Genomic DNA, 23,612 nt, shown 5'->3' on the forward strand with positions numbered 1-23,612 from the left:
TGTGCACCCAATTCTGTCTTACCCAAGCATGTTTTTCATGGAGCTCACTGCATCTTTCTAAATTAGAGAGAAACTACCAACATTCTTTCTGTGCAGTGTGACAGGTAATTTCTCACTTGATATAGTTCTTTAAATTCTTCTTGGCAAACATACATCCATGCTTTAAAATGGAGTAGCAATTTGTAATCTGCTTGGTCCATCTTCAGGAAACAGCAAACTACAATTTCCTTGTATCCCAAGAACACCACAGCATCTTATATATGAGAATTATCACCCCTTCATTCTGACCTCTGTCTATGGCATTAAATTAGTTTAAATGGGCAACATTTTGGTGGGGGCGGGGATCGAGGATTGAATCTAGGGGCGCTTAACCACTGAGCTACATTCCCAACCCTTTTTATATATTTTATTTAGAGATAGGGTCTCACTGAATTGCTTAGGGCCTCGCTAATTTGTTGAGGCTGGCTTCATACTTCCAATCCTCCTGCCTCAGTCCCCTGAGCCACTGGGATTACAGACATGACCACTGTTCCCAGCTGGGCAGCATATTTCTGAGCCAGCTTGCCAGTGTAGAATTAATGTTCTATAATTTCTCTGAAATGAGATCTTGTACATGGTAGTTAAATAAATAATGATTTTGTTGATTTCAGAATATGTATTAATGTTTTTCAAATCAAGGGACTGGTAAATTAGAAAATCCCATCTGTATGATGTGATGAGCTGGTTTATCTGTGAATTAGTATCCAGATCAACTCCCAGAACATGGTCTCCTTAACTCTATCAGACAACCCCAAGACTAGGACAAGATATTTACTATAACTCAGGTACAGTTCATTTTTGCATTTATATTCACTCTCTCAGCCTGTCCCCTTTTGTCCTCCAGGCAGTTTTATAATAATTAAAGATGTGAGACTGGTTTCTATTAGTCAGTAGAGAGCTAATTTGCAAGCTAGAGAATCAATGCTGTGTCTGGAATAAGACCCTTAGAATATGAATTAGTTGTTTTGCAATAGAAACTTCTAGACTAATGCTGTTTTGTCTTAAAATAATTGATTATACCTCCAAAGAGGCAATTTTCTTTATAAAGTCAGGCTTAGCTCTACTATTTTATGATTCTATGAATCATATAAACTGAATATAATATGTCCTTTTAACACTCAGTCCCAAATTTAAGGGTATCATTCATATGGAAAATACCACTAGTAAGAATGGCATTTAAATAATGCTAAAACGAAATGGCACTATAAGAAATCCAGCCAACCAGCAAATGCTCCTTAAGTACTATTTGTATAACAGTGAAACCGAAATAAAGATGCAGAGATGGTAATGACAAAATTGCGGGGGCGGGTACTGGGAATGGAAACCAGTAGTACTCAACCACTGAGCCACATCCCCAGCCCTGTTTATTTTTTATCTTGAGACAGGGTCTCACTAAATTGCTGAGACTGCTGTGAAATTGTGATCCTCCTGCCTCAGCATACAGGGTTGTTGGGATTACAGGCATTCACCACCATGCCCGATAAGACAAAACTCTGATTACTAGGTAGATCATGTCAACTGAGTGTTTGTGTCTTTGCGGAATTTTGACAGCTGTGCAGCAGCCAGTCTCTGTTAGGAATCTCCAAACTCACTGTCTCTTGTTTGTGATCATAATGGAACTGAAGATCTAACTCCTTCCAGTTCTGTTAATGGTGCCATTTTTTTCTCTAAATGTTATTAAGTTAGTCACTTTGTAGTTGTATGTTTTGAAATCATGCCTATGCCCCATCCTCTCCAGGGCAGAAACAAACATAGTCTTTGAAATCATTAAGATAGCACTCAGAACAGCCATTTTCACCTGAATGTCATAGTTCTAATGGATTATATTGTTCTCAACATTGCAAATTATGCTTTCTACTTTGAGAGAATGAAAAGTGAATGGAATAGGAGGTTTGGGGAATGACAGATTATACTGATGGAGAACACTGTAGTTGCTAGGGGTTAGGATTGGCAGTGGCAACTCAAGGCGTTTCCTTTGTGGTGATCGAACAGTTCTATGTCCTTATTGTGGTGGGGATTGCATAAATATCTATATGTGATAAAGTCACATGAAAATCATATACCCTCAGTATAAATATGTATGTATATTTTGTATACTTCAATACATACATACATATGCATGCATACCTGTGTGTGTGTGTGTGTCTGTCTGTCTGTCTGTGTGTGTATGCACGTAACAGTGGGTGAACTCCAAGTAAGGTCTGTAGTTTAGTCAATAGTATTGCACCAATACAAGGCTCCTGGTTTTGATAATGTACTATGGTTATATAATATGTTGTCATTAGGGAAAGCTGGGTGAAGGGATACAAGGAAATACTCTGTAATATTTTTGCAACTTCTTATGAGTCTAAAATTATTTCAAAATAAAAAGGTTTTTTTACAGTCATGGTAAAGTGTCCTACGATCAGATAAATTTAAAGTTTAAGTATAGTAATCTAAACATTGAGAATGTCTGACCTTAGATGTTATTAATGTAATAGCTAGGAATCTGTGGCTTCACATTAATCATGAATGACTTAGGCTTTGGACAGGATTGAGGACACTGTATCCTGCTCTCTTCTCTTAGGGGAATAAGGAAATTCATTCCAGGAAAAGACTGATCTACAAGAAGCAAAAAATGAAAGGAAAGAAACATCCTGATCTTATGTGTAACTCTGTTAGCTGCTTATTTCTACAATTTAAATTCATACAAATAATCCAAGATTATTTATTTTAAACTCTATCTTTACCAATCAGACCTGCTAAACAAGACTAATTTGAGTTTCTTGTCCTTGTCCACCCTGTTGCTTTTACTTTTCATATGGTTTATAATTAATAGTAAGAGAAGAAATGAGAAATATGGTGAGCAGGGAAGCAATAGATGGGTAACCTCCCTCTGAGTATTGGAAGGTGGTTTTTATTTCTCTCTTCCCTATGCCATTTTTCTATCCTTGTATTTTTCTTTCCCACTTCACTTCTTCTGACTCCTTTTGCTCTTCCCTTCCCTGAATTTGGAGTGACATATTGCTGACATCTCATTGTGTTTTCCCCCCTCTAGCTATCTGAATGACTTGGACCGCGTAGCTGATCCTTCCTACCTGCCTACGCAGCAAGATGTGCTTAGAGTTCGAGTCCCCACCACAGGGATCATCGAGTACCCCTTTGACTTACAAAGTGTCATTTTCAGGTAGTAACTGAGCCTATAACACCTATTTCTTCCCAGCTTTTATACCTAAGTACATTTGGTGAATTCTATAAATACTGAAATCTTGTATTTTAAACAGTATAGCCTTATGTGAATTATTGTCAGAGACAACACAAATGAAATAATGTATTCCTGAAGAAGAAGCTGAATATAAAGATGTATTGACAGGTTTCTCTTTTTAGTTTAAATCACCAAGTGATTAATGAAACTTATATTGCTGGTAATTAAACAAGATCAAACATTGGCCCTAACTAATTTTATTATCACTTTATGAAGATGATGGGTATACTTTTATAATTGCCTAAGATATAAATGATTTTATGGTCTATCAATAATAGGAATTATATGTTTTCAGAAGCTTTCAGATTGATATTTTCTCTAGATTCTCTGGTACCAGTGCAAAATTTTTCTTTAGCCAAAAAAAAATAATAAAATATGATGTTTTATATTCATAAAATAAGTGATTTGAAATTTTTCAAAATTCTTGATTTTGAAAATGACTTAATTAACTTTGCCTAAATTTATATAGTAAAATAGAATTAAAATTTATTACCACCTTTTTCACTGCTTCTGTTCTGTCTGGATAATACTTTAACAGGAACATTCTATATTTTTAAAGATGAGAAAAAATAAACAATACTGGTGGACTTTTACTTAATCTTTTATTACACAATTACTCAGTCATACTTTTAGTTAGAATATAAACCACATGGTGTTTTGAGGAGTGAAGTATGTGTATGAGTTGAATGTAGAGAGGGTAGTTATGCAGGAGAGCCCACCCATTGAAGATGGATATGTGTAGCACCAGGTTACAAAATAAGGAGTCATGCAGCTCCTACTTTGCTGTGTGACTTTATAAAAGGTGCTCTATCCTTTCTTCCAAAGTAATTCTGTTTTATTATTATTTTATTATTCCTGCACCTGTGGTCAAAAAAGGCTGCCATACACTGTTCTAAAATACATGACCATTAAGTGGGTGACATTTCAAAAGTATTTTTGACCCTCAGTTTTTTCATCTCTGAAATGGTTGCATTAGATGATCCCTAAGGTTCTTTGATCCAGTATTCTATATGACTTACATTTTGAGTTTACAACATTTAGAGATCATAAATTTGAGATAATTATAAACTAAACTAAACTTCCTTTTATAACCATATTACAGAATATTTTCAGAAATAGCATTTCATAGATTTTCAAATCCGTACTATTTTATAATTAGTTAGTTCTGAAACCAGATTATTACATCTTATATTTCCCACATGTTGTGCATGTTTTTGAAGGATATTTTTTTACCACTACATTAAAGTAATGACTTAGAAGTATAATTTCCTGCTGCCATCAAAAGCATTGGGTGGGGTCTAGGGTGACAGGATTTCATGAAATGAAAAATTTCATGTAAATAAGTAGCATGTTATTCACACGGTGACACTAGGGAACAGTCAGCATTTTAATTTTCTGAAGACCTGGGAGTTCCAGTTTCAATGTACATAGTTCACTGCCCTCCCTGGATCTGCTGCCCCTCAAATTTCTGTTCTGTGGTTTTGAAGCCTTTAAGAAGCACTTAATAGAAGAGCCTCAAACTCTTGGTTTGGGAGGCAGGAAAACACCAGAAGCAACTGCAGTTTTTAACAAATGCTTAAAGAGCCCAAACCCTGAAATTTTATACCTAAACCTCTTGTTCTTTCGTGTGAACATTGTGCACATTACATTCAAGATATGGATCCAGCAGTTTGAAGAACTATTAATTGACTTGGAGGACCAAGGTCTTTCAAGAGACTATTTCTCCTTACTTTGTAAGAGGTGCTGTATTTATTCTGATATTTTAAAGTTTCCCTCTATGTGCTATTAATATAAGTATTGTTAACCTTGCAGGATGGTCGATGTAGGGGGCCAAAGATCAGAGAGAAGAAAATGGATACACTGCTTTGAAAATGTCACCTCTATCATGTTTCTAGTAGCGCTTAGTGAATATGATCAAGTTCTCGTGGAGTCAGACAATGAGGTAAGTGCTCTTTGGACAGGATGGATTATCATTTTATTATCTGATAAAAAAGAATAAATGACAGGAAGTAAGGGTAGAGAGTGAGGTCAGCTGACTTCATTGCTTTCTTGATAGTTGATTTTAGGATTTTGAATATAACACTGTGGAGCCACAAGGTGTGCTCAGATTGGTAAACTTTGCTGTCAGAGGTATGAGCAGTTCTGTGTACTCAGATCTAATTAGATCTAATTTGATACTTTTAACACGCTGCAGAGGTTCTGAAAAAGAAAACAAATTCCTAGGCTAGTCATCAGATTATTTTATAGCCTTCTTACAGGATAGAATGGGGAGTGTTGGAATGAGTCATCCTGTTTTGTTTTGTTTTCATTTTGTTTAAATCATTGTTTGTGTGATGGGTGGGTCCCAAAGAATACTGAGAACCTCTGTTGGCAAATGTGAATAACTTTGCAGCTGGTCTCTAAATTAGTTCATTGCGGAACCATGAAGGGTCTTAGTGACTTGGCCTTTCTGCTCTTAGAGAACTGTATAGGCTGTTGTACCTATTGAAAAAGTGCTCTTAATATGCCTAATTCTCTATTGTGATCTCCTCCCCATTGCAGGGAGACTTAACAGGTGTAAATACAGATTTGGGGATAGGAACGACTTGATGATGAGTCAGAGCTGATTATGGAAGATAATTAGGGGGTGTAGGAAACCATGCCTGTGAGCTAGAATTCATTCATGTGTGTGTGTGTGTGTGAAAAGATGTCTTGATAGTCCCATCAGAGGCAGTGTTTGCAGTCTGAAATGATAATGAATATTAAATATCTATCTAATATGGTAAAAGAAGTAGATACATTCAGTAGGTAATTAAGATAAGATCTGGCATTATTAAAATATACTTTTTTAATTAATTTTTTATTTATATATGACAGCGGAATGCATTATAATTCTTATTACACATATAGAGCACAACTTTTCATATCTCTGGTTGTATAAACAGTATATTCACACCAATTTGTGTATTCATACATGTACTTTGGATAATAATGTCCATCACATTTCACTATCATTTCCAATCCCATGCCCCCTCTCTTCCCCTCCCCACCCCTCTGCCCTGTCTAGTCTTCCCATGCTCCCTCTCTCTACCCCACTATGAAACTATGAATCAGCCTCCTTATAGCAGAGAAACATTTGGCATTTTGTGGTGGGGTGGGAGCGGAGATTGGCTAACTTCACTTAGCATTATCTTCTCTAACTCCATCCATTTACCTGTGTTTTTAGATATACAATAATTCCTAACTTTTTTAAGTTTTAAAATATATTTTTGTTTATTTTTCTGCAGGTCTTAAAAATTCTATTAAAAAAATCCATTTCTCTATAGCATTTCTTTTGTTGTGGGATTGATGATGTTCCCATGAATTAATATCTCATATAGAACTGAATTACCTATTCATGCATCATTCCTGGCTGAGTCAACCAGAGAGATTGTTTTTAAGAATGAAGTTTATTTATTAGCTAATTGTCCCCCTATAGGTAAAAAGCAAAGTGCTTAAAAGCATGCTAAAATACGTCAGTTATCAAAATATGTTAGGTAGTTGCTATTAGAATTTTAACTATGACATCTCTGTTTTCTGTCCTTATTTCTGTGCCCATTTGTTGTTCTGTAATCCTTGGATGTTGTGTTTTGAATATGTTGCATATTCTGAAAGCAGACATGTTATAGAATTTTATATTTCTTTGTATGTTGGATCAAGACAAAAAACATTTTGACATCTTGCCTACTATGTTATGGCTACCAGAGTATCTAAAGAGATATGAAAATGGGAGGAGAACATTAACTTTGTCTAAACAGCATTAAAAAGGAGACATGCTTTTTGTCAGAATACAGCATATGGGGGAAGAAAAGCCCTTGTTTTATAGGTCATCAACCTTTAGTTTGCTACCCAGTAAAATAAAATTTATGTGTGTGAACTAGACAGAAGATGTAAGAAGCACATAAAATTTTATTTTTTATGTTTATATTATAGCTAGAGAAAGTGTTTATTAGTACATATTTTGTACAAAATAAATGAATTGTATCCATGAAGAAATACAAGTTGTGATTTAATCATAATTGACTTACCACATTAAAATTAGCTAAACAGAAGAGATGGTAGATTCCTTAGATTATTTATTAGCTAAGTCTAGTACTTAAATACAGTTCTTTAATTATCTTGACATTACAGGTCATTTATCCAATTTTTCACCTAACATTATTAAAGAGGTCAGATTTTATATAGAAATATATAAAATATTAATGTTCACCTTAATATATGTTAATTAAAGGCAATGGCATTGTTAAGTATGCCAAAAAATATTGTCCCAGTTCCTTTGATTTTTAAGGTGATTTTTATATTATGTAACAGACTAAAATAATTAAAATAATAAAACTATCATTTTTTTTCACTAATCATTTGTGAATATTTTGAAAGTCTCCATTGTAATTCCATGAGATAAAAGTCACACCTGTATGGTATTTTTTCCTTAGAAATCACATCAGACCTGATGGTAGGATTAGAGATGATTTTCGGCATAATAAAAAAGGATTACTCATCATTTATTCTGTCCATATTAGCTACAGCCAGCATTGTTGGTAATTAGGTGACATTATCAAAAATATTTGTTAATATTGGAATATGGTTGAATGATCCTTTTTCCCTCACGTATACTAATATATGAAAATGTTGTTATTAATTCATTAAGAATATTAAGAATTATAAAATTCTAGATTCCCTAAATTCTCTGATTTGGGTGAGACAAAACTGAAATAGACTCCCAAGAGGTTTTGTTCTTGGTTTTGAAATCTGATGTTCTTAAGTTTAATCCAGAGCAGATTTTGTTGTGCCTCCTTTGGTATATAATCATGAGGAAAAACCTGGGAGTGGATTCTCATGGCCTTTTCTTTATGTCCCTGGGGGGATCTGTGGAGACCATAAGCAAAAGCCGCTAAGGAAGTAGTTTAGAATTTTGCTTTTGCTTTTGATATTTTCAAAACTTCATGTGTTCATCTTTACAGTTTTACATAGTTCTGCTTTTGTCTGTCCAGATTTTCAGCCTTCCTAGTGTTAGGGGAATGAATTTCTTCCTGTCTCTTTTGCCTCCAAAGAAAGAAATATTCTGTCAAATAGTGGGCTAGAGTATCGTAGAGCCGAGTTGATTTGTCTATTCCCTTTCTGTCTTATTTTTCTCTGACAGTATACCAGCATGGATCCAACTTTCTGCTATGTCCCTTTCATGGCTTTGTTATTTTATGTAACTGAAAACCCAGAGTACACAAAGCATCCACATCACATATTTCAGTTTAAAATTATATATCCAAACAGTACCTTTTAGTCTTTATTTTTCTGGCTCTTTGTTTCATGAATATTTGAGCACTAATTCAAAGATGCTGTCTCAGACATTGCTTCAGACTATCTTCCAGACTATGCTCTTTGTAGAATTGCAAAGACTGAGACTTTAATCTCCTCTATTTTATAAAAATTTGAGCTTCTTGAAAGAGTCTTGATGAATTGTTATAGTTTTGATAAAATTGCTAGGTAGTTCCTCCCAACCCAGGCCTGCCTTTGACCAAGATGGATTTCCCAACATTGATTCTCATAAACATTTATCCTTCAAACCTTATTCTTAGAGTTGTCCAAACCATAAAGTAAAAGGAGAGATAAGAACTTGATAAAACCATTGTTCTGTTGGCTTCACCAGTTGATCTGGTTTGCATTATAACAAAGAGTAAGGTCCACAACAAGATCCCTCAGGGCCACATCCTTTGCCCTTCTAGACCACCTTTTCTTTCCCCTTCCTACAGTGTTGTCTACAAAATTAGAGACACTTGCAGAGAAAAAGCAAGAATAGCTTTCAGGCATCCAAGAGCATGGGAATAGAATGAAAACTCTTTATTTTCAGGAAGAAATTGAACTCTCTCTCCTACCTATAAGTTCTTTCTATAGTCACAGACAATAGTGGGCCAGCCAGAGATCCTTTACCAGTAATTCAGAATTCCAGTATTGCTCATTAAGTTTTGAACTGTCTTGAAATAAATAATCCAAAATATGGATTTCTTTTGGATATTTCTGTACTAGACTAACCATTTTGAAGTTATTTAACTGGAACCAAAGTCTGAAAATTATCTTTAAAAGTGTGGAACATGTACTCTCTTCTGCTCTAAAAACTCTGAATGAGTTTTTGGGAATTTTCTTCAGATAACATTCAACTTTGCAGGGAATACTGACTAATATTAAGGAGAAAAATTCAAATTCCAAAGGAAAGATCTAAAGGAAACTTATAAGTACTTAAAAGTAAAAGCTTAGTTTAAGATAGCAGTCTCTGATCACTAATTGGATTGACTTTATCAGCCCTTAATCAAATTAAGCCTTTGGTACACTTGGCTCAGGTTCATGACCTAATTAACAAGGATATTCCTGAAAAACACTCTACTTTTTATATTTAACCTCTTTCTCATTTCCTTATTCCTTTGTTCATTTCCAGCTACTTGTCCTCATTTCATATTCCTCCTCCCACCCTCTCATTTGTCTGTTCTTCTGTTTCCTTATGACCATTGACCATCCACATCCTCCTCCCTACCACCCCCCCACCAGTCCCCAAATCGGGGTATGAAATCTAGAGCCTTGCTCATGCTAGGCCAGCACTCTACCTCTGTGCGCTAGCCTCTGCCCTCAGAAGGAAGTTTTTTGATCTCATTTGAGCTTAAACCAGAGGCTTGGACTTCTGCCACTAAGGATGTTAAATATATGAATATAGGTCCATCTGTATTTTTTCCACTGATTTTTTTTTTTTGGGGGGGGGCGCAGGGATTGATCTCAGGGTTGCTCAAATACTGAGCCACATTCCTAGCACTTTTTAATTTTCATTTTGAGATAGGGTCTTACTAGGTTGCTTAGGGTCTCACTAGGTTGCTTAAGGCCTCACTAAGTTTCTGAGGCTGGCCTTGAATTTTCAATCCTCCTACCTCAGCATCCAGAGTTGCTGGGATTACAGGCATGCCCCCATTGCATCTAGCATCCACTGTTTTGTTTTGTTTTTTAATATTTATTTTTTAGTTGTAGTTGGACACAATACCTTTATTTTATTTTTATGTGGTGCTGAGGATCGAATCCAGGGCCTCGAATGTGCTAGGCAAGCACTCTAACGCTGAGCCACAACCCCAGCCCTCCACTGTTATTTTTAACCTAACTATAAAATGTATACATACACATCAACATACACAAATTAAAAATTTATAGTACAGTGACTTATTACAAAGCAAATATCTGTATTCAACACTTGACGAAAAGTAGAATTTTGCCAAAACCATTGGTGCCTGCTAGTATCTCTCTCTCACAGTTTAGATTACTGAAGTAATCACTTTGCAATTTGTTTTGTTTTGTCTTAATACTTAAATATGCATTTCCAAACACTATGGTTTTGTTTAATTTGTGCTTAATTTTTATATGAAGAGAATCAGCATATTTTTTCAAACATTGTATAGAGAGTATGTTAATTTGAGCTTTAAAATGCATACAAATGAGTAATATGTTTTTGTCTGTTTTTTTTTCCTTAGTGTTTGTAAGGTGTATGCATTCTAAATAATTAATTCATTTGCACTACTGTATAGTATTCTGTTGCATGAAAGTACCACAGTTTGTTCATTCTTATGTCCATATTTTCAGATTGTTAATGTATGTTTCCACTTTGGGGCTATTACAAATAATGTTCCTGTGAATATTTACATGTATGTCTCTTGGTGCACATGAGTTCCTATTTCTGGTAGAAACATACCAAGAAATAGAATTGCAAGCACATGGATGCATATTCTTAAACTTAATAGATAAAGCCAAAGTTGTTTTCCAAAATGAGCGTACCAATTTACATTCCTACCATCAATGTCTGAAAGTTGCTATCGCTTCACATCTTTGCTAACCCTTCTTTTGTCAATCTTACTCATTGCGGTCTTCTGGTGAGAAGCAAGTTCAGCTGTAGTCCATTCATGTGCCTTTTTACTTGGGCCTACCTTCACTCCTAGTGCATAGCTCTAGTGAAAAGCAAATATGTTTTACCAGAGCCCTGTTTCCCAAGCCTCTCAGCTACTACCTCCAGAATCAGCAGTTACCTTCATGGGAAAAGTTACCCCAAATACTGGGCTCAGTTTTCTAGACCCATTTGCCCCCAGATCCTCGCCTAGTAACTCTTTGCTACCTTAAGCTCTCTGAGGTTTTTAAGCAGATGTACTTTTTATGTTGTTAGTACTTTAAAAAAAATTTTTTTTTTTTTAGTTTGTTAGTGTTTTTGATTATCCTCCTTCTAACTGATATCAATGACAGGGGACCTGTATCAAGTTTTATGATATGTACAAGTCTTTCTCTGAGTTCTCTGTTTGGTTGACCCATTTACTCTCCAATATAAAAGTTATATGGTTTTATAAATCTCAACATATAGGAGATTAAATCTAACTACATTATTCTGAATTTTCTTGGTTATTCTTGGTCCTTTACCGTCTGTTTGAATATTAAGATGAGCATAAATTCTACGAAATAAATACGATTGAAATTTAAATAACTATATACATAAATTTGAGGTTAGATTTAAACTTTACAGTACTGAGTTTTGCCATAGTGAACATGATATATAGTTCATCATTTATTGTTTTAGAACATTGCTTGTCATTTATTGCATGTAGTCAGTTTTTGTAAACATTCCACATGTGCTTGAAATTATGATTGCACGTTTTTTGGGTACAAGGTTCTATATTACATCTATTAGAACAAGCCATGTTAATTGAATCATTCAAATCTTTATTTTCTATTTATTAGTTACTGATAATTGCTGACAGTTATTTTTATTATCAAATTTGTTTTTATTGACATATATATATATAAAACTATACAAATTTTTAAGTATTTTGTTTGATAAATTATCACTGTGTGAACATATCCATGTTATCACTATCCACCCCAAGAAATAGAAATCATTAGCAATCCCCTGTGATGGTTCCCAGGGAATGTATGTATGTTTATACAGTCATCACTTTATTTATTTGGGTAATGCTGGCCTCATGGAACAAATTAGGAAGTATTCTCTCTGCTTCTCCTTCATCAAAAGTCTAGAAAATTGATAGATCTTCCTTAAATCTTGGTAGAATTTACCAGTGAAGCAATCTGGGGCTGCTGTTTCTGTTTTGGAAGGTTAGTTTTTGATTCAATTTCTTTAAGAAATACAGACCTATTTAGATTGTTTGTTTCTTATAGGAGTTTGGCAGATTGTCTTTCAAGGGCTTGTTCCATTTCTTCTAGGTTACCAGATTTGCATGTGTAGAGTTGGTCCTATATTCCTGTATCACCCCTTTAATGTCCATGGTGGCCATGGTGATATGTGCTTTTTTCTCTGTCTTTAGTAATTTGTGTCTTCTCCTTTTTGTGTAGCCTTATTTGAGGTTTATTGATCTTTTCAAAGAACAGCTTTTGGTTTTGTTGATTTTTCTCTGTTGACTTCCTGTTTTCAGTGTCATTGATTTCTGCTCAACATTTTTTTCTTCTTTTTATTTTGAGTTCACTTTGTTCATCTTTTTCTAAGGTAGAAACTTAGCCCTTTCTTCTATTCTAACATGAATGCATTCGGTGCTGTAAATTTCCTTCTAAGCGCTGCTATCATGTCATTCCACAAATTTTGCTATGTTGTGTTTTCATTTTCATTTAGTTCAAAACACTTCTTTATTGCTATGGAATTTCTTATAATATGTGTGTTATATAGAAGTGTATTGTTTAATCCCTAAGTCTTTGGAGATTCTTCCAATAATCCACATCCATATTCAAATACTAAACTGCTTCTGGGGGGGCTGGGGATGTGGCTCAAGCAGTAGCGAGCTGGCCTGGCATGCATGCGGCCCGGGTTTCTCTCTCTCTCTCTCTCTCTCTCTCTCTCTCTCTCTCTCTCCTCTCTCACTCTCTAAAAAACAATAATAATCCCTCTTTAAAAAAAATAAAATAAACTGCTTCTGGGGTAGTACAAGTATCTTATGACAAAATAATCTTAATTTCTTTTTCTCATCTCTTGTATTATTGCTTTCACTTTACCTAAGAATACATAAATGTGAATTGAATACATTGTTGCTATTGTTATTTTTAACAGTATTGATAAGCAAGAATTCTAAGAAAAATTTTTAAGAAAATTTTAATTTTGTTTTACCTTCTTATTCTTCTATTTTTTTTAATGTGGATCTGAATTTCTGACCTACACCATTTTCCTTCTCACTAAAGGATATCTTTTAATATTTCTTGCTTGGTGTAGCTTGGTGGTAGAGTGCTTGCCTGGCGTAAATGAGGCCCTAGGTTTGATTTCCACTACCACAGAAAGAAAAGAAGAATTCTTATATAATGCATGGCAGCACATTTTCTCCAATTTAATTTTTCCGAGAAAGTCTTTTTTCTTCTTTACTTTGGAAGGGTAAATTCATATGGTATAGAAATTTAGGCTCTGGGATTTTGTTTTTGTTTTTTCTTTCAGTACTTTAAATATTTTGTTTCATTCTCTCTGGTTTCTGAGAAGAGATAAGGTCCAATTTTTACAATTGTGTTTTATATAGGTAATTCATTTTTTTAATCTGGTTTCTTTCAAGATTTTTTTCTTAATCTTTGATTTTCTGCAGTTTGAATTTTATGCCTGGTTATAGTTATTAGGGGTGGGGTAATCAGGTATCCTACTTTGGTGTCTCTGAATTTATGTGTGACATTAATTTGGGGGAAATTCTCAGTCATTGTTGCTTTTACTTTGATTTTTACTTTGATTTTTCCTCCTAGTATTCCCATTACATGTGTCACAACTTTTGTAGTTATCCCACAGTTCTTGAATATTCTTTTTTTTTTCCTTCAAGCTTTTTTTCCTCTGTTTTTAGTTTTGGAAGTTTCTATTGATATTCACTAATTCAACAATGCTTTCTCAGCTGTGTCTAATCTACTTATCAAAGGCATTCTCCATTTCTGTTCTAGTATTTTTCTTTTTATCTCTATCATTTACTTTTAATTTATCCTTAGAATTTCTATCTCTGCTTACATTGCCAATCTGTTCTTGCACACTTTCTACTGTATCTGTTAGAACCCTTAGCATATTAATCATGCTTGTTTTAAGTTAACACCTCTACCATATCTAAGTCTGGTTCTGATGCTTGCTGTCTCTTCAAACTGTGCTTTGTTGCCTTGTATATGCTTTGTGACTGTTTTCCTTGATTGCCGTTGGTGATGTACTGGGTGGAAGAAACTGCTGCATGGAAGCCTTTAATGTGGCAATGAAATGGAGGGAAGCTTGTGATAGTACCATGATTAAGTGTCTGTTGTTTATTGAGCCTGTTCTGCTGGGCCATGCGCTTTGTGAGGTCTTCTCAGTCTCACCCCTACCTCCCTTAGGTAGAATAGGATGGCGAGTTTGTGAAGTTAAGTGTAGTCACGTACCACGTAATGACATTTGGTCATCAACATACCACATAAGATGATTAAGTCCAATAAGATGATTAATGGTGTGGGGAAATTCCCATCACCTAGTACTTTTACTGTAACTTTGTTTAGATACATTTAACTATGCAAATACTCATCATTGTGTTGCAATTACCTGCAGCATTCAGTACAGTGACACTGCTGTATAGTTTTATAGCCTTGGAGCAGCAAGCTATACCATGTATCACAGGTATGTGGTAGGTTTTATCACCTGGGTGTGCATAAGTGTACTCTTTGATGTTCACACAGCAATAAAATAACCTATTGACACATTTCTCAGACTTTGTCACTATGATTAAGGTACCATGCATCTATATTTCCCTCCCCACATGGAAAACTAGAGTGAGTTAGAGTTGACAGTTGCCCTTCTCCCAGGTCGACTGGGCTCTGATAAAATCCCTGTAATTTAGGTTCTGATAAAATGATTTCTCTTGAGATCAGGCCTTGTTAAGACAAACAGAACACTCTGATATATTTCAGAATGAGTTTTCCCCCATCAAACACAAGGTGATTTTTTTTTCCCCCTGATAATCAGGTATTTATTGTAGACTCATACATAATGACTGGAAGATCAAATTGAAATCCTTAGCAGGGATTATCTCTGAATAGCTATAGTAAGGGTAATTTTGATTTTATGTTTTATTCATTTTATGTATTTGCATTTTCAAAATATTCCTTGAACAACTATACTGTGTGGCTTAAAGATATGATAGACACATAAAAAATTATGAAATCTTTCCTGAAACATTTATCACTTAAAATATAGTTAAATAAAAATGAGTTTTAGGCTGTTTTCTCTTGTCCTAATTGCCTATAGAAGGATAAGATGGAAATACAAAGTATGTATATAAAGTATGTACAAATGTCTAGTCAAAGGAGCTCAGCAGTATTAGAAAATATCCATTTTCTATTAGTCTGCTCTAAATAGCTTCAAAACTGAGACACCTGTTAGGAATCATACAAATTAAGGAGCTCATTGAAATAGAGGAGACAGTTTTATGAGGTCAGGATTTATCTCAGCCCTTGTTTGTTCATCTTAGATGAAAACAAATAAAGGGAATTTAAAGCACAAAGATATAAAAAAGCTTATGTTATAGATTAACTGTGGGCCCAAAGCCAGAGAAATCTGGACCACTTTCATGGCCAAATTTAACTAGATGGGGTCTTTCTTAAGTACCATTCGTTTCTCCCTTAAAAAAAAAGAAAAGAGAAGAAGGAAAAATAAAAAGAAATTGTCTTTTATCAGGAATCTACATTTTGTAAAACTTAAAATCATTATCCATATCTCTGGTGTTCTCTAGAATAATAGCACATCTGTGCTTTCAGGCTCATTATGAAATAGGAAGTTCAGGCTATGTGGAATGTTCTTCCTACAGACAGGTTAAGACAAAGGGCATGGGTGGTGTAGCTGCCATTCTCTAGGTATCTTATGCTGCGTGAGTTAAATCTGCTATAGCAACATCTCTAGTGTGTTTTCACACGTGAACCTATTGGTGGGGGGACAGTGTTTTTTTTTTTTAATTGTCACTTATATAATGTGGATTGTCATTTACAGAATGTGGATTGTCACTTTTAGAAAGGAGTAATAGGGGATCCTTTTTTGGGACATTGGGTACCGATGAACTACCACTGAAGGGACAGTAGGGAAGCAAAAGAGTTGGACTATTCATCTGAAGCTCCATTCATCTCATGCTTGATGGTCTTAAACAATAATATCTCAGTGCCATCCTTTTAATGTAAAAAATTATTTTATTATTTGCTTTAGTGTTGTGAGGGTTATTGAAATAGATAACAGATAAACTTCTTGGAGCATTCACTAAATGATTGTTGGTATCATCAATAATTTTAATAGTGGAAGAAATACTGTAACTTTTCTTTCTAAACATCATCAACTGTGGCTAATTTAGTCTTTTAAAGAGAACTCTTTGATTTGACATTTATGCTAGTATAAGTATACTCAATCATTATTCATTAAGTAAGATTAAAATTTGGGGGAGAAGTGTTATATGAGTAAATGCTTAAGAAACGTGGAAGTTTTCTATTTAAGAAAATTCCTTTTAGACTAACAAGAGGGAGAAATTTAAAAATGAAAATAAGGGGAGACTCAAAGCAACATGACTTTTAAGATACAGCTCATCCTACTATGTTTGTTACCTGTTCACATGTTTTGTTTATCATGATTTTGTATTAGTCATGATTTCGTGGTTGGAGAAAGACTGTGAAAGTTATCACAGTGGTTCACATAACCAGAGAGTTCATGCCATCTCTGCATCCTGTACTAGAGTTTGGTTGGAACACTTTCTCTTTTGCTTCTCTTTGATTCAAACAGTCCTGAATCATGTCTTCTCAGCCTAACAACCCAAGAGAAAAGGAAGTTGCCATTCTGTCATGGTTTGGCTATGATTTGAGTGTGTTCACCCAAAGGTTCATGTGTTAGAAACTTGGCCTCTAGTGTTAAAGATGTTAAGAGATGGTGGAACCTTTAAGAGGTGGGGTCTAGTGGAAAATGATTAGGTTTTGGGGGCTGCCTTCAGAAGGAATTAATGCTGGTCTCATCGAGTGAGTTTCTGTAAGAGTGGGTTAATATAAAATAGAAAGAATGGCTTCTCCCTTCTCTTTAGCTTCCTGTCTTGCCATATTAGCTCTCCTTCTCACATATGCTCCTGTCACGATGCTATCTGCTTTCATGTGACATAATCAAGGGAACCTCTACCAAAGGCTGAATGAATGGGGCTGCCCAATCATGAAACTTCAGCTTCCAAAACTGAAGTTAAATAAACCTCTTCTTTACAAAGTATGCAGATTCCAGTATTTTGTTATAGCAATGGAAAATGAACTAATGCACACTCCAACTCCACAGTGAAAATGTTGGCAGGGGCTGGGGAGGGTGTGCAGGTATAGCCCTGAGATTGTCACTGCAAATTCCCATAAGAATGGCAAGAAGCTGGATGTATTTTCAGAAGACCAGGAGAGTGATGGGGTGATACGAGGAGGAGGGCACACCTGGCAGAAAAAAACACTAACCACTATTACAGTATTTTTCAAATTGTGGATTTTAATGTATGAATGAGTTGGCACCATTATTAGGCTGTGAATGTTATGTGGTAGATTATGAACAACTTCTTTAAAAGGTGAAATAGAATAAATGTAAATGAAATTCAATAGAAAATATCAAAAGATATCACTCTCAGGAGAATTATTATTTCATGAAACTTATTTTCATATATATAGTGTGTGTGGATGAGATGCAATATAAAATGTATTTGTTAATGTAGGTTGTAATCTTTAAAGTTTACAAGTCTACAATGTGTAGTGCTCATCCCTGAAAAACTACCACTGTCAATGGGATGGTGATCTGTTTGTTCTAGGACTTTGTTCACTAGTCCAGTTTTAGGAATGGAAATCGGAAGCTCCTCAACCTTCCAGTCACTAAGGTTGCATTTTGGTTTTGTTTTGTTTGGGGCACTTGGGGGCAGTTGGCCAGTAAAAGAACTGAAACCTTTGTCAAAAGTCCAGAGAGACAGTTCTTCAAAAACCAAGTTTGCCAAGAGATACTTGAAAGAAAAAATATATACTGCTCTTTACTTGTCATTAAAGTTAACCAGCTTTTATCTTATACTGAAACTGAAGATGAGAAGCATCTTGTGGTGGAGAGGGCAAAACTTCAGATCCCAAGCTCAGGGTTTGCTCCATGTCATCTCACTTTAATATCAAACTTTGAAGGACATCCTTGCCCTGAGTTGAATATCACATTGCAGAAGAGCCCAGGGCTAAGCATTTATTGAGCGTCTATCATGAACCAGGCACAGGAGGAATCTTTCTAGATCATCTAGTCCACTCATCTTTCACAGTTGAGGTCTTCATTGATAAGGATTATACAGAGTTTTTCAGAGTTAACTTCCCATTACTAGGGTCACCCAGTGTTCACTAAAAAGTACTTAGAATTCTAAAGGTACAGTTTTGCATGGAGGTTAAGAACTCTGACTCTGTAGCCAGATTGGGTGGATTCAAATCCCAGATGTGTTGCTCTCTGGCTATTTGACCTTGAGGCTCTCAGGGCCTCAGTTCATTCAACTGTGTTGGGGTTGTTGTACGGATTCAGTAACTTACTATATGTGAAGTAACAGACCTTGATGCATAATTAATGACACGTATGATTCTTATAATAAGATGATGGTGATTCCTAACCCAGGAGGCTAAAAATCATCCCCACTATAAATTTGCTATCTGGAACTCAGAGGATAAAAGCTACAACTTCAAAACATTAAAACTCAATAAATTTTCTATATTCAAAGGGTGTCTTAAGGATATTCCTGTGCAAGAGCAGGTGATGGTGGAGCACATCAAGACTTTAAGATTTAATTGGCTTGATTAAGTATCAGGATGGGCTGAAGGGAAATTAAGAAAGTGAAAGGTTTTGCATATGATATCCTATAAAAACAGAACAGTTTGAAATTAAAGCATTCCTAATCCTTTAGGCAGTTTTGTCATCTTAAAATTTAGATTTTAAAGAGAAACATCTCTTTAGGTATTAATATTCTTATTTCATTTTATCAAATAGCACTGGGAACTAATGGTAGAAATTTGAAGACACTCTTATTGTTTGCACTTTCAAGCATTTCATCTTATAAAGTACAGTAGGGCAGAATGTTTCAGAAAGGAAAGGTGCTGAAAAGTGCTTTTTACACCTAAAGTTGGTTTTTGTTTGTTTATTTGTTTGTTTTGTGCCAGGGATTGAACCAGAGACACTCTACACTGAGCTACATCCCCAGCCCTTTTTATTTTTTTAATTTTGAGACTAGATCTCACTAAGTTTCCCCGGCTGGCCTCCAACATGTGATCCCCCTGTCACTACTTCTGACAGCATAATTAATTTTTGCTAAGGACAGCCATACCTTTCATAACTCTTCAGAGGCCCCATGTTGGCCATCTTATGGAAAACAAGAGCAAAGGGTATTCACGTGGAGCTGGTTATTCGTTATAGAGTGCCTTGTCCCCCTGGCAGGGCATGTCCAGCTGTCAACTAGAATAGGCCCACACTTGGTCTGTGGACTGTGGCTGCAAAACCGTGCACAGCCTGTGGGCACTGAGCCCAAACTGGTTCAAAGTAGGCACTTTCACATTAAATAAGCACAGTTCTCTCTTCTAGATAAACTCAAAGGCAATCAGAGACACCCAGAAGTTTTATCAAATGTGTATTATTTATTAGTTTAAAAAAACACACAAGGGACAAAGTTGTTGATTTTTTTTCCCTCTGGATTTTTGAAAGTACACCTTTCTCCTTTGAGGGTATCTCAAGAGTAACAAAGAACAATACACTCCAGTGTGTATTTTATAAGCTAATGATATATTGAATATGAACTGTAAATCTTTGAAAAAGAATGAGGAAGTGTTAAAGAATTTTAAGGAGACAAAAGTTTTCTCTGAAACTAAACTTCCTTCTACAATACACACTGACATGAAAATTGTATTGCTTTTCATGTACAGAGTTTCCAATTTCTCTACATATTGCTAACACTTATTATATTTGTCTTCTTTTAATGGTATGCATCCTTAATGAATGTGAAGTGGTATTTCATTGTGGCTTTGATTTTTCTTTCCCTAATGTTTTCTTCTACTTCACAGATGATACTGATTTTTTAAGTCACTGTGCCAAACAGTGGCACTCAGTCAGTAGTAAAAAAAAAGAAAAAAAAAAAAAAAAAAGAGGTAGATTCTCACATGAAGTCAGAATGAGCATTATGTGCTTTGGATGTCCTTCCAGTCTTTCTTTCTCTTTCCTTCCTTCCTTCCTTCCTTCCTTCCTTCCTTCCTTCCTTCCTTCCTTCCTTCCGTCTTTCTTTCAATAAATGGTTCTTTGTATCACTTTTCTGTAAGCACAAACTTTTATTTATTCAAGTCAGCCAAATGTCCACTAGGTGGTGCTCTAAACACAGCATCAAGTATTTACATAAAGCTGAAAGTGAATTCCCAAGTTGTCCCAACAAAGATTTCTGCTTCACAGAAATATGTGTATTAATTTGGACAAACTAAGCACAGTTATGAGATGTTAGCACTGAATGGTTAGCATTTGTTTATTTCAACCTTTTCCTGGTAAAATGAGAAAACTGTAGTCCAATAAAGTTAAATGACTTGCCCAAGGTCACACCCCTGGCTACTGATAAAGCCAGGCTTCAATGTAAGACCTATATTCCCAATCTGGAATGTAGTCTTATTCTCCATGTTGTCACTGCTTTCTATTAACAGGTTTTCCCAGAGCATCTTCCAGTTCTAGAACCTGGGTTAATGTAGCTTTGTGCATGACAAACCAAAATACAGACATGAAGATACGTTGTATTGCTCTTTTGAATAATCCTTGGATTGCAGAATAGAAAATCAGAATTCCACTAAGTTATTTATAGATCTTAGGGAAATTACTTAATGTCCATGAGTTGGTACCCTTATCTTTAACTTAAGAGATTGCTTTCAATGTAAATAGATGATCCTCAAGTTTTATAATATCATACAAAAATTTAGTCTCTAAACTCTGAAACTGAAAGCTTGAAGCTTTCTTGAGTCAATCTTATTTCAGGGCTTAGCTTTATTTTTTATTTTTTGGTCATAAAATGAGTGGAAATTCCCATTTCCCTTTTCTCATGGAGTGGGATAAAATCTGCACATACCAGTACACCATTTAAAAAAAAAAAAAAAAACAGTTTACACCTTTAACTAGTGTTGGTACTCAAGATTCCCAATCATCCATAAGCCTTCAATGAAAACAAAACAACTAACAAAAAAGAAGTATTTTATAGCAGTGTATTGCAGAAAGTACAAAAATAGTATTTCTTTGGAATATGTATATCAGCTTCCCAGAGCAACCTGCCCTGTTAATCACTTCCTGACTTTCACACACTGTTTCTCACCTATCTTATCCCTAAGTAAAGTGCCTCTACATTGCTACTGTGCTTTGCTTCTCATTCTGTGTCTATTTACAAAATCAACTCACTAGACAGGACATTTTCCACTTTGTTTGTACAGCTTAGTAATATTCAGAGTAACAGTTTTTATTTACCCCCTATAATGAATGTAAATGATACCTCTTCACATTTGATGTATCACAACACATTAATCCCTCACCAGATTCAGAGTTACCTTCCTAAAAAAGAATAGCAGTTAGCAAAACTACAAATGGCAAGGTCATTGCTACACAGAAAATCCAGCAGAGCAGTGTGGAGGGACGATTTAAATGGCTTTACACACATAAAAATCATCATCCTAGTGCATGATAGTTCCAGAAGACAAAGTGATGCCAAAGGCCCTGATCGCTGTTCATGAGTCATCTTATTCAACAACTCATTCAACAATCTGAAATTTGCTGTAGAGATCATATCCTTTACTTTAGAGTTAATATCAAACCAAAATTTTTCTGGTGCCTCTGGCACTAATCTTTCCTTAATTTCATTCTCAAGAAAATACCTGAGTTTTTGTCCAGCCTTCTTACAAGTTATCCTGGGTTGAAGGGCATGATTTTCAAAGTCACGTATTGAAGAGGGAAGGGCATGCATCAGTCCATTTTCTGCACCTTTCCAGAGAACTGCCACATGGACTGTAGTAAGGGGAGCCATGATGATAAGATTGAAATTAACAAAAATATTTTTAGAAAGTTTTTTTATACTCATCATTCAAAAATGAATGAAGATGAATGTTTTCTTAACTGAAAAATTCAAAAAAAAATACAGTTTTACCCCCCTGATGCTAGAGATTGAACCCAGGGAAGCTGTACCGCTGAGCTACATTTGCAGTCCTTCCTATCTACCTATCTATCTGTTTTTAAATTTTGAGATAGGCTAAGTTGCTGAGACTGGTCTTGAACTTGTGATCCTCCTGCCTCAGCCTTCTGAGTCTCTGGTATTACAGGCATATGCTACTGCATCCAGCAAAAGTATGACTTTAGAGGCTATACATATCCAACTTATTTTACATCCTAAGAACACTATTGAGTCCATTTAATTTTATCTGCATGTTTATTTTAATTAACTATTTTTGATCTTTACAAAGAAAATGCCTTTTTAAAAAATTAACATAGCAGTCTCTTTGGGGAGCAATTTTGGATTATCTTTCACATTTTTAAAATATACATGACATTTACCTTAGTAATGATATATATTTGTATACAAAAACTAGTGCAGAGATGAACATTGAGATGATTAATTCATAAAGTTATTCAAGCTCTTTAAAAATATGTAGGCCAGATCTACATGTGCTGATATAGAATAGACTCAACGCATATTATACAGGGAAATGAGCAAAAATATAGGCAATACATACAGTGCCCTTCCATTTATCTAAAAATTATCTATATTCTGTATGCTTGTATGTACATAAAACTTTATGAAATGATACAAAAGAAATGGGAGGATAACCTGGATCTATGGTAGAAGGAATTTCTACTTTGTATAATTTTTGACGTTGGGTTTGCTACCATAAACACTTTGTTTTCTTTTTCTTTTCTTTTTTTTTTTTTTTTGACAGGGGGTACCACGGGTTGAACTCAGGGACACTCAACTACTGAGCCACATCCCCAGCCCTATTTTGTATTTTATTTAGAAACAGAGTCTCACTGAGTTGCTTAGTGCCTCACTTTTGCTGAGGTTGGCTTTGAACTGGCAGTACTCCTACCTCAGTCTCCCAAGCCACTGGGATTACAGGCATGTGCCACTATGCCCAGCTTTTTTTTTTTTTTAATTTTCAAAGCTAGCAGTTTAGAAATTACTAACCACTAAAACACAGATATGTCATACATATCATTGTGTCTTCTAAGTATACAGTATACATCTTTTTTTATTTTAATATTTCTTCAGTGTGTTCTTTGACATTGTGTTTTATGTTTTAGAACATTGGTGATGCTGTT

At 35.1% G+C, this 23,612-nt stretch overlaps 1 protein-coding gene across 2 annotated transcripts in view; it reads left to right on the forward strand.

Moving 5' to 3' along the window:
• Positions 1-23,612, forward strand: part of LOC113186547 (guanine nucleotide-binding protein G(q) subunit alpha) — a 285,871-nt gene that overhangs the window by 220,948 nt on the left and 41,311 nt on the right. For both annotated transcript variants that reach the window (XM_026394018.2, XM_026394019.2), the window contains exons 4-5: positions 3,077-3,205; positions 5,096-5,225. In XM_026394018.2, the coding sequence (XP_026249803.1) occupies positions 3,077-3,205; positions 5,096-5,225 (259 nt within the window). The remainder of the gene's footprint in view (positions 1-3,076; positions 3,206-5,095; positions 5,226-23,612) is intronic.

This window comes from Urocitellus parryii, chromosome 4 (assembly GCF_045843805.1).
Source record: "Urocitellus parryii isolate mUroPar1 chromosome 4, mUroPar1.hap1, whole genome shotgun sequence".
Lineage (NCBI taxonomy): Eukaryota > Metazoa > Chordata > Mammalia > Rodentia > Sciuridae > Urocitellus > Urocitellus parryii.